Source organism: Castor canadensis, chromosome 17 (assembly GCF_047511655.1).
Source record: "Castor canadensis chromosome 17, mCasCan1.hap1v2, whole genome shotgun sequence".
Taxonomy (NCBI): domain Eukaryota; kingdom Metazoa; phylum Chordata; class Mammalia; order Rodentia; family Castoridae; genus Castor; species Castor canadensis.
The window spans coordinates 68046511-68058261 of record NC_133402.1 but is presented as its reverse complement, the minus strand read 5'-3'; the positions used below and the strand labels follow the sequence as shown (position 1 = coordinate 68058261).

The 11751-nt window shown below is 42.5% G+C and overlaps 1 protein-coding gene and 1 long non-coding RNA gene across 2 annotated transcripts in view; one reads left to right on the top strand and one right to left on the bottom strand.

Annotated features, from left to right (window-relative positions):
- The first annotated feature begins 228 nt into the window (after positions 1 to 228).
- Positions 229 to 6792, top strand: LOC141418574 (uncharacterized). Its single transcript, XR_012443202.1, has 3 exons — positions 229 to 322; positions 5047 to 5129; positions 6555 to 6792. It is a non-coding gene; the product is annotated as an uncharacterized lncRNA (long non-coding RNA).
- A 1440-nt stretch (positions 6793 to 8232) lies between these two features.
- The window catches only part of Cpa3 (carboxypeptidase A3), a 28528-nt gene continuing 25009 nt past the window's right edge, over positions 8233 to 11751 (bottom strand). The window contains exon 11 of the mRNA XM_020158330.2: positions 8233 to 8824. Coding sequence (XP_020013919.2) covers positions 8637 to 8824 — 188 coding nt within the window. The 3' untranslated portion in view covers positions 8233 to 8636. The remainder of the gene's footprint in view (positions 8825 to 11751) is intronic.

The following is an 11751-nucleotide window of genomic DNA, read 5'->3' as shown; positions in this document are numbered from 1 at the left end:
TGCTTTCTAATTGTGGTTGTTTTGCAGTGATGATTTTATTAACTTTCTATGGAGAAATATGTCATAAGGAAGAGGTGGCCTTTTGTGGAGGCTTCTTGTGAAATGTGGCTAATTAAACACATAATTTGGTGCACACTGCGTACCCAACGTATTTTGGCACATAAAATATTTACTCTGATCGACTGAAGCTGTTGCTCTGAACTGGGTCTGAGTTGTTATCGAGACGGAGTGCTTTTAATCGAGCTAACCACAACGACTTCATCATTCCTGACTTCCAGTGTCTGGCTTCAGCCTGCCGTGAGCTTTTATTGCTGTGCTTTTGGTAAGAGTGCTTGATAGACTATCACTGCAGAGTTTCCGTTTTTGAAAAGAACATGAAATACTTGCTAATTTATATTTATATTTGAAACCCTAAATCGATGCTAACTGTAAGCAGGTTGACTGATCATGAGTTTTCTCAGATTGCCGGTTTATGGGAAAGTCACAAAATTGAACAGAACCAAAAGTAGATCAGCTGAAAGTTTCTTCTCAACCATGTGCAGGCCTCTGTCTCCAGCATTTGAATGAGGAAAAAGAAGCATCGTTTTGGTCATGTTTTAAGCAGGTCGTTTATTTTTTTGTGGTGGTACTAGGGTTTGAACCCAGGGCCTTTGGTTTGCCAGGCAGGTACTCTACCACTTGAGCCATGTCTCTAGTCCTGTTTGCTTTTAGGTAATTTTCTGATAGGATTTTGTATTTATGCCTGAACCAATCTGGACCTCAATCCTTTTATTCATGCCTCCTGTTCAGCATAGATGACAGATACGCACTGCCACACCCAGCCATTGGTTGAGATGGGGTTTTGCTAACTTTTTGCATGGGCTGGCCTCAAACTGCAATCCTTCTGATCTCTGCATCCCAAGTAGTTACGATTATAAGTGTGAGCCACCATACTGGACTTCAATCAGTTATTTTTTTTTCTTTTTAAAAAATTTATTGTTGTGCTGGGGGTACATTGTAGCATTTACAAAAGTTCTTACACTGTATCAAATATATCATACTTGAATTCACCCCTCCATCATTCTCCTTTATTCCCCCTCCCTAAGCAGGTATTTCTGAAGCACAAAAAAGCGAACTGTCTGGGTTAATTGCAGTTTCCAATTTACTTAGGTAAAGCATTTAGGTCTACTTCTCAGCCCGAGGTCCACGGGGTTTTTAGGACACGTGAATTCTATTTTTGTTTGACTTCTGCTTCCTTCACTAAGCGTGTGGCTTAGGAGGGTGGAATGGGGTTTTCCAATCTTCTCCATAGCTGCAGATTCTGGAGCATTGCCAGTGTCAAGGCCTTAGGGGATGAAGCTTGGTGTCAGCCCAGATTCTGGTTCGGGAGTCCGGTACTTGAGGTGCTGATTGTACCTTTGTAGCAGACCCAGCCTGCTGGGCTGCGTACGAGGACTGCAGTGTCCACGGCATCTTAAAACCCCACGCTTGCGTTTGAATCCTTGTTTGAGCTGTGTGAGCTTGAGTAGAACGTTCCTTTACTCTGTGCCTCCATTTTGGCATCTGTCCAAATGAGTGATTAAATCAAGAGTCTCTGATATGATACATACGAAATATCTAGCACACAATAGGAAAGTGATAGCCATTAATAAATATTAGCAGAGGTTTTAGCTGATGAAATAGCTTCTGGGAAATTAGAAAGGAGAGGAAGTCACCCTAATATTTGTTGTTTTTGCTCGAGAAACGGTCAGTGTGAATTGGTGACCCTCTTGCCTGGGCTGTTGCTTTAGCACTGTCAAGTCTCACATCCAGGATCCCCTCACTTCTGAGAAAACCGGGGGCAATTGACTGGTATGTTTTATACACTTATTTTTAATCTTCACGATAATCCCCCAACATAGGTACCACTACCTGGATCTTACAGGTGGGCTGATGGGCAGTGACGAGTCAGTGGTGAAGCCTGTGTGCAAAGGGACCTCCACGTCCCTCTGTGCTCCCTTACATCTATTGCAAATTCAAATACTGTGCATGTGTCTTTAATCCTCAAAACACTTTATCAGAGGATGGCGATGGCAGAGCTCACTGACTGTTGCTTAGCCTATGCAAGGCTTGAGGTTCAATCTCCAGTGTGTGCACACACACACACACACATACACAGTATCTAAAATGTGTTTGGTTTAGGATAAGGTTAAAGGAATGAGGGCGCTTACATGTAAGAGAAAGACACTGGGCATGCCGGCTGACATTTCAAACATGCATGACACTGGGCATGCCAGCAACACGAGGCTGTCCTCGTCCAATGCTGGAGTCAGGGAAAGGCAATTTGTTGCAGAGATGTGCTCTCTGGAGCAGACAGCTGAGTCGCGATGAGGCTCCGAGGCAGAACATTATGATCATTCTGGGGAAAGTGAGGTTTAGGGAGGGAGCAGGGAAATTAGATTTTCTTACCTTTTCTTCCTGGTTCTTTTTCTTTCCAGTCTTCTGTCCCAATGTCTAGGCACCTGTTCCTTACCTTTTCCTCCTTTCTCAGTCTTTGTAAAAGATTAACTGAAGCAGACACACGTTGAACTTGGTCTGGTGGGGGGGATGACATCAGGTAAGGAAGTCCTCAGGTTATCCCCCCTTCCTGTGTCTCTGATGGCCACAGAGAGTCACGTGGCTGGGACCCTCCACTTACTCTCCCACACACGAATGCTGTGAACTCCAGAAACACTTCTGCCAACATTCTGCACAGAATCTGCCCAGTTTTCCTGTTTGGGAAGCTACTTCTCAGTACTAAAGGAATTCTTAGCTTCCAAATCGGAGTGTCCTAAGTGGGACTCAGTCATCGTGAATGGAGGTTTTGGCAGAAGCCACGTATTTTATGTCCCCAAAGTGGATTTGGTTATGATGTTTAAGATAAAAAGCTAAAGCATTTTAAAATTCCACAAACCAATGTACAAAGTATAAATATGAGTTAACAAAGCTAATCAAATTTATAGAATCAATTCAGTAAAATTTCAAAGCAGGGACCCTTTATTGTACTTAATATTTCTGTACATTTGTAAACTATTTAAATGTGCAGTGGGTTTGAAATAGGTCCAAACGTGTGGTTTATTTTCTTATAAACATTTTTACAGAAGCTAGGAATTGCAGTGTTCTTATTTCATCTGTTCTTTGGTTTGTCTATCCTTTAAATTAGAGATGAAGTCTATGAGAAAATTATTTTGCCAATAAACTTCACAGTTAAATAAAGGCCACAAAAATACTGGAAAACTAATCACTGAAAAAATGGAGGGACATTTTGGGATTATTCTGTATCCATGGTTCTCAAAGTGGGGTACAGGGCCAGCAGCCTCTGAATTGCCTGAGAATTTGTTAAAATGGAGATTTTGTGCCCCCTCCAGGTGAATGGCATCAGAAACTCTGGGGGTGGCCCAGCAATTTGAGCTCTTTATGCCTTTGCCTCTTGGTGACTCCAGGGAACGTTTAAGGGCGAGGACCCCATGTGTGGACCGTTGGGAAGCGTCTGATGTGTCCTTACAGTGATGCTCCTTCAGCTTGGCTGGAGGAGAGGGACTTAAATTCATGATTCATGAATTAGGTAGCCTCTTTCCCCGCTTTCTAGAGAAGTGAAGACCATCGGACAGTTTGGTGTAACAGAATTTGAATCTGGAAGTATGAAAATCTAGTTTTCAATTTGCAGCATTAATATTCAAGTCAGTAATGCACTGTGAGCTACGTCTCTCATTATCGCAGGTGAAGAGTCACAGCCTCCATCCTCAAAGTCTCAGGCCGGTGGTGATCAAACGCAGAGGTCAGTAGGAGAGCGATTGTGACCTGTCCAGGACTGCTCAGCTGCTACTGTCCATGATGATCATTGCCATCACTGTTCTGTGATGGCTTTCACAGAACCTCCCCTCCTCTTGCCCAAATAAATTTCACTTACCTCCTGAAATTTAAATTTTGTAAAGTAGATTGAAAAAAAGAGAAATTGAAGCTTTAAATCAGAACAGAACCATAGTCTCTGCAAATTATTTTATACACAGAATTGTACGTATTGGATCTTTCTTTGTTTCATGCAAAGTCTTTTAAAGATTTAATCCACGGTGTAAAAAGAATCAAGAGCACACTTAGCGATGCCAAGGCAATAGCGATGCATTTGAAGCATTAAGTGTCAAATTTCCCTCTCAAATTTCAAAAATTGTTTTACATTTTTCTGGCTTAACCTCTCTTGACACCGGTGAACTTAAGGCTTGTAATTGAAAGATAAGTGAGCAGAAAAGCAGTTCAGGAGATAATATACCCATTTCGATTCGTTCTTTCTGGACGGAGACCTTTTATGCTAAGTTCACGTGAGTAAATTTTTATGACAAAATTATAATCTTCAGATAGACATTACTCAGGCAGCCTGAGAGCCGTCCTGGCATAATGGATTTTGTGACAAGGAAATGCTACAGAAGCTCCCAAAAGCTTTGCCGGAGAGAATTCTGACAGTAACCTATATGCTGCCGGAGTTTTCAAGATGCTATTATGATTCATTATAGAAAAACGGCTGGGTATTTTAATCATGAAGCCCGGTTGTTGAAAAGGGGAAAGACGTGTAAAGGGGTGACCTTGCAACCCTGCTTTGTATTCACCTGAGCCTCACTGTTCAGAAAGTGTTGCTTTGAGCTGGTTTTGCACAATAAAACCTTCCAGTTTGTTAGGACTTATGTACTTGTTTTCTTTAATGTGAGTCCTACCCACAATTTTCTACGTTATCAGTTGAATGAAAACGAGGTGACCCTCGACCCAATGGAATCTGAATTTCATGCTGTTCCTTGTTTATCTTGTTCCTCCCTACATGGTGGTATACTGATTCTTTCCTCATTTGGGGGGTAACTTTGAGAGGTGTCTGTGGGATATTGCACGGTTGTATTGTGCACAGTTAACACGCCACGTCACTGGGAAGGACCGTAACACCGTAACAAATTGGCAGAATTTATCATCTTGTAAAATTTTACGATTTTTACTTTTCCTGTTTTTGACCTATTTTCCCTCTACCTAATGGACATGTTACACTTTTCTCTGATGATCACTAAAAAGCAAAGAAGAAACTGTCAGCAACAGGCAAGAGCAACAAAAGTGGAAGTAAATGACTGTGTAAACAGAGATCCCCAGAGTTGGAGGTAACTTTTAATTTTATTTGGGAAAATATAACTCGGAGTTGTGTCTGGTTTCAGATTGAACTGTGTTTAAGCTCCATATCGTGATAAACCGATGGGAACTCTGCACACAGCAGTGTGCACACCTGCACACTGGAGCATTGCTTACGGCCACTGAGGTGCAGCTGGGAAGAATCCCAGCTGAGGTGACAGTCGTGTGGCATCTTTCCATGCCATCTACCTGGAGAAGGGCAACCTGTGAAATGGAGATGAGAGGGTCTGTGGTAGCATCTGTTGCCTCAGATTCTAATAAAACTCTAGGGACAGGCAGGGAAGGCCAAGGGCGAGAGCTCTTGCTAGATATTATTTATTGGTAGACTCAGAATTTTGATCTGCACCTCCTGATTTCTGCTTCTGGCTTTTTCCCAGAACTGCTGCATCTTCTAATGTCTCCATCCAAGAAGCAGCTGGAGCTTTCAGGCTACCTGTTCCATTAGTAGCATTGGGTTTGGTGGGGAAGAACAATGACACTGAGCAATGGTAGCTTAACTAAAGACAACCTTTATTTCCTCCCCCTCCCTCCCTCCCTCCCTCCTTCCTTCTTCCCTTCCCTCCCTCCCTCCCTCCTTCCTTCCCTTCTCATCTGTTCTCGCCTCTCTTCTGTTCTCTTCAGTGCTGGGGATCAGACCTAGGGCCTTGTGCATGCTAGACAACACTCTACCACTAAGCTACACCCCAGCCCCTATTTCTTTGTCATATTTAAATCCTAAAATAAGTAGCCTAAGCCTGGATTAGTATCTCTGCCTGGTGAAGGCCTAAGATCCCAGAATCCTTCTGTCATCCTCTTTCCTTGGATTCTCCAGATTGTCTTATGGTCTAAAATAATAGACCAGCATCCACCATCACAATCTTATTACAGCCAAATGGAAAGAGAATGAAAAGGAAACAAGGGCCATAGTGGATGTTCTAGAAGTCTTTGAAGTGAGCATCTTGGACCGTGCCATACAATTCACAGTGCTTCATCTTATAGCTCATAGCCCAGCACCATTTGCAATAGTGTTTTGAAAATAGAGCCTTTTTTCTGCCGGGTATTGAGGGGTTGGGGGGGAGAGGGAGGGGGCGGAGTGGGTGATAAGGGAGGGGGTGGGGGCAGGCTGGAGAAATGACCCAAGCATTGTATATACATATGAATAATAAAACAATAAAAATAAAAAAAAACCCAAAAAACAAAAAACAACAACAAAAAAGAAAATAGAGCCTTTTTAGAAGATCAGAAACCTCTAAGCCATTGCTGGTGCCACCTGTGGATCATCCAGATTTAGGAAGAATTGAGCTCAATTTCCCATCATCACAAGGGTTTGCCTTTTGGTTGGTAAAGCTTTTGGGATCTCCTGGGTTCCAGTGGAATCCTTGTTCCCTGGTGACTCTGTGATTCCCCTTGCCTGGCAGACCCTGAAGATGGTTTGTGGGCAGTGGAAGACACCAGTACAGAAAAGGCAGAAGACGACTGGTTAAAGTGAGAATTCCTTGAACTCTGAGTTGTGTGGTCTCCATGGTGCTGTTCAGCTTCCCATCTTGGAGAAAAGCCAGAGTGCTCGAGCTGACCTGAAGGATCCCTTCTACCATTTACCCACTGGCTACCCAAGCTGGTCTGAATAATCTGTCCTTGATACATTATTTGAAAAACAACAAATTCACCTAAGAGGTAACAATTTAAACACCTTGTTATCTGATTCGAAGATGTTTGCCGTAACTTTATTGTATAGAAGAAAATAAAGCACAGGAAACTCCAGTAGCTTAGTTTTACAGTTCAATTAGAAAGGAAGGTATTGACCTGTGATCACATTTCTAGAGCTCTGAAATCCAAGTTCTTTTCCAAATTTTTATTGTACTAGAATGCAGAAGAAAATTTATTATTTTTTGAAAAAGAAAACAGAGCCTTTGTTTGGATGGCTATGTGTAGCTCAGAATTGGGGCACCCTATTTCCAGGGAGAATAAAGTGGAGAAGGAAAGGAAGGAAGGAGGGAGGAGCAGATTTCAGACAGCACTGTGCTGTCTCAGGGTGCAGTTGGGAGGCACAGAGCTGCATCCCTTCATCGACACTCAGGTGAATGAGTGTCCCACCAAGATTATTTATTGCTGCTTTGATCTCTGATCAAAGAGAAATGTAAGGGGAGAACACAGCCCTGACTACCCAAGAGTTCTCAGAAAAATGGCGCCTTAGCTTTTAAACTTCAATATAGATGTTTTCTTCACATATTTATTTTCATAATTCGTGTGACATCAAAGAGGAAAAATACCCTGGAATAACAGTCACAATCTACTCAATTAGGGTGAGGACCAGTCTTTTTCGGTTTGTGACTTTTACTTACTCAGATAACTTTTCTCTGATTGAGAAATATTAAACTCAAGTAAATGGTGTGCCTTCTCTCTATTTTGGGTCCTAGGAGATTTGTGAGCACTGTGCCAGGACATTTGTCGACTTGGTTTTCAGGACCATTCAGGATCTTCTGAACTCTGACCTATGGTTTTGGGTAAGTTTATGGGAAGTTCGGGAACTCCTCCCTAAAATTATGGTCAACTTTGTAGTGGGCATCTGTGCTTCGGGTTTCTGGAATGCAGGTGTCACCTGATCACAACATCTTAACCAGTAGATTACAGACAGTGTAAAGCAGGTTATTCCAATTACCTTTGGTCACCATGGCTTTTGGTCTTCAACTTGTAATGCCTTTCCTGGCTTCCTTCTATCTATCAGGAGGGCAAGAGTCAGCCGAGCAGACTTTCTTGCTACAGCCATAATTGCCAAGAGATGTTTTGGCATGTAGCTTGCTCTGATTATAACAGATTAAATTAAACTATTTTAAACCTAATGTACATTATATTAACAAGAACTAGGTTGGTTATTTAAAGCACTAATATTCACCTGTGCGTGAACCATTTTATGTCCTGTAGGACACTCTCTGCTATTTTAAAGACAGAAACAATGTTTTCTTCTACCAGAAAAAAATGTAGAGACAAGTTATGTTTTTGAAAATTGAAGAAACCCCTTCCTACCATGAGACCAAATGAGAAGCCCTAATCTGAATTATTAAAGCTAAAAGAAATGCTGAGAACATAGCTTACCAAAACAGAGGCATTTGTAAAGCTCTGGAGTGCATTTTATTTACTTTTATTTATCTTTTATTATGTGAGCACATGAAATGGGGAAGCCAGGTGGCAAAGAATCAGCTTCTGCTGAAAGTGAGGTTTTCCTTTCTTTCCTGTGCACTACCATAGGTCTCCTTTAAAAATACTCACAACAGTGCTTTCCACTGGGTTCAATTTCACTTAGAGCAAGGAAAATGATTTAAAAGGTTTCACTTAAAGTCACTTTGTCACGGTGCTACCGGGAGTAAATAAAAGCAAAAAGAAATAAAATAATGCATGTCTCCAGAGTGAGAGGTGCAGCTCCCTCTGCAGACAACTGGAAGCTGACTTTCTGGAAAGGCCCAACGCAGGGTTAACTGGCGTATCCAAGCATAGAAAACTCCTTAGGTCGTGTGCTTGAGGATGTACTTGGCAATGAACTTGACAGCGAGCATGGTCTCTTTGCAGGTTGGCTTTATGCGGGATTCTGGAAGAAGAAACCCGAACCTGCCTTGATCTTGGAGCTCAAAGGCGAAGGTATGTTTAATGCCAAGGTTGTAAGCCCAATCTAAGGAAGAGCCTGATGTAGGGTCTGGAAAACAGAAGGAGGAAATATTTAATTAGAGACAAACACTAGCGTTTTTCTTGAAATGGAAGTTGCTGGTGTATTTTTTTATTTAGCAATAAAAAATAGTTATGTGTACAGTTAATTGCGGTAAGGGCAGTAGGGTTCTGGGTAGGACAGCACATACAGCAAAGCAGTCACGCATCTGCACCCGGCCACCTTGCAGATGGACAGTGGTGCATTTGATACCACGCTGTGGGTGGGTCAGCGCTAAGCCGCAGAGGTTTCTGGAGCATGCGGTAGATAAGGAGCTTCAAGCAAGCGGCTGAGGAAGTGGAGCGGGAAGGAGCTGGAAACCACCGAGGTCAGCCATTCACACTACTGTGCAAACTGTGTTCCATGTCCCAGGTCTCTTGCTATTCATGCTGCTAGGGACAAGTGTTTCGCAGTTACAAGGTCAAGAAAGCTTAAGTCATTTTAAGGACATACTTAATCCCCTAATTCAAACTTTTCATGTCAGTTTTACCAAAGATGCTATATTTGGTAAAAGGATTGAAAATATAAACATACCTCTTAGAGGGCATATATATATATATATATATATATATATTTGTGTGTATGTGTACATAACTATAAATGCATTTATATGTAGAGTTTGTCTGATGTAGTAGAAAAGTATTTTTATATCTTTTTTTGTGTCACTGGGGTTTGAACTCAGGGCCTCATACTTGCTAGGCAGGTGCTCTACCACTTGAGTCACTCCGCCAGCCTGAAAAGTGTTTTTTATAAGTAAAATCATTTATAGCCTAGGACAATTGACATGAACATTTTAGGTGTAAAAGATAAGAATTCAAGGCTATGATGAAGAGAGGAGGAACATTTTGGTGGAGATAGAGTTGGTCCTTAAATTATTCCACAAATATTTCTTACACCTTTACCATGCCCTGTATTCTTTACTTGGGCCTGATGTGATTGTGCACACCTATAGTGGCAGGACTTGGGAGGCCAACACAGGAGGATGGTGAGTTCAAAGCCAATCTGGACTACATAGTCAGACCTTGCCTTTAACAAAAACAAAACAAACACAACCAAAAAACCAATACACTTTACTAGGCCCTGGAGAGGGTGGGTGGTGCAAGGTACAAAGATGAAGAAAGGTGCATTTGGTGAGAGGTCAAATGCAAGTCAACAGACCGCAAGTAGGTGAAGAACCTCAGAAGAAAAGCACTATTTTATGAAAACTTCGAGGGAAAACAGATTGTGCTTGGTGAGGAGGGTGACCCAGCTTCATGACTCAGATGGAACTGGAGAAGAATCTTTGAAGAAAGGCAAGTGTTCTCCAGGTGGAGGTGGAGACCGGTGTTCTGGCCATGAACAATGAGGATGGAAAAGCCCGGAGGTGTTTCTAGGGACCCGGGAGATCCGTTTGGGCTGCAGTGAAGGAAGCAGTGAGAATTTGTGGGCTCATCTGGGAAACTGTAAATCAGACGTGTTCAGGTTTTGTTTGAGAGGTGACAGGGCACTTTAGCACTTTAGAATAGCTAATCTGGACTGGAAAAGGTAGACAACAGATGGGAGGTGCTGTGACAGGAAAACTGGAACTTGGGTGAAATCACACACTGGGAATAAAATAGAATGGCTCTATGTAAGAAAAATGGGATGGGAGATCACAGAATTTGACAAAATAATGATTAAAATTTCAATTCAAGCAGTGGGGAAAAGAGAGGGCTGGGCTGGGGAAGAGAAAGGACAAAGGAAGATAAAGGGACATGTTAGATATTAGTAGGACATTTGGGAAGGAACTTGGGAGAATGACCCAAGTTACTGGCAGAAAATCATAGATGGATTGGTTCACCCATATTTTGGAGCGTTATCTTCTTGGGAGATCCTCTCATCCTTACTAATATCTCCCTTGGTCACTAGTAATGGCTATGTAGCCCAGGCTGGCTTTCAACTCCTGATCTCCTGCCTCTACCTCGGAGAGCTGGGATTACAGGCGTGTGCTGCTTGGTGCTCCTTCTTAGTTTTGATTAATAGTTGGAAATTGTGTTTTCCAACCTTTTGAAATTCTTCTCAGATAATTCCAACAGCTCAACCATCCCCGTGTTGGCATTTTGATTCTCTTTTCAATTTAAGCTCTAATTTTTTTTTGTATCTAGTATGACAAGAGGTTTTTTTTTTTTGTATTATATTCTGGAATTCTGGCTGTATGTTAAATCTTAAACCATAAGTCTTCTGTTTTAGCAGGTGCTGCCCTCACTGAGGTTGAGCATGCAGGTCTTGGCTTACTGCTGTGTCTTGTGATTCTGATGATAATGAAGCTTTTAGAGCCTTTGCCTGGGTGGCTGGCCTGGTACCACTGGCTCCCACAGAGCCCCGCTGGTTCCAGCTGCATGGGTGAAAGGTGATTGTTTTCCTGCACAACAACGGGGGCTCCAGCCTACTGGGATAAAAGGCACTTCCTGTTGAGGAAGAGATGGCAGGAAGAGGAGGGGGCCTCAAGAGAGACTCCTGGGAGGTCTGTGTGCCATACTTGACTTGCTGGAGCATGTTACTTTTGGAGACAGTCACCAGAGACGGAGTAGAAAGGAGGAGGGAGAGGAGAAGAAGAGGCGTTCAAAGTTAAGGAAGCCAAGTTCAGGCAAGTAGAGTTCAACAGGGTCAAGTGTCACAGGGCGTTTGTAGGGCATGTGAGCTGAGATCTCTGTGTGGATTCCGGAAGGTTGCCATTTTTAACCAGTTGGGTTTATGTTCACTGGAAGGAAAGTGCATAAAGATAAGAGTTCAGTAGAACAGGAGACAAATAGACAGAAGCAGTGTCTGGGACATGTCTGCAGACATGCTAGGCTTTTAACGAACCTGGCAGCTTTTAGCCGTCCCAGTTCTCCCTTTGAGTTGAGTCAACTGTGTGATTTCAGAGGGTTTCAGGGCATAGCTACCTCACCTTGAGAGAT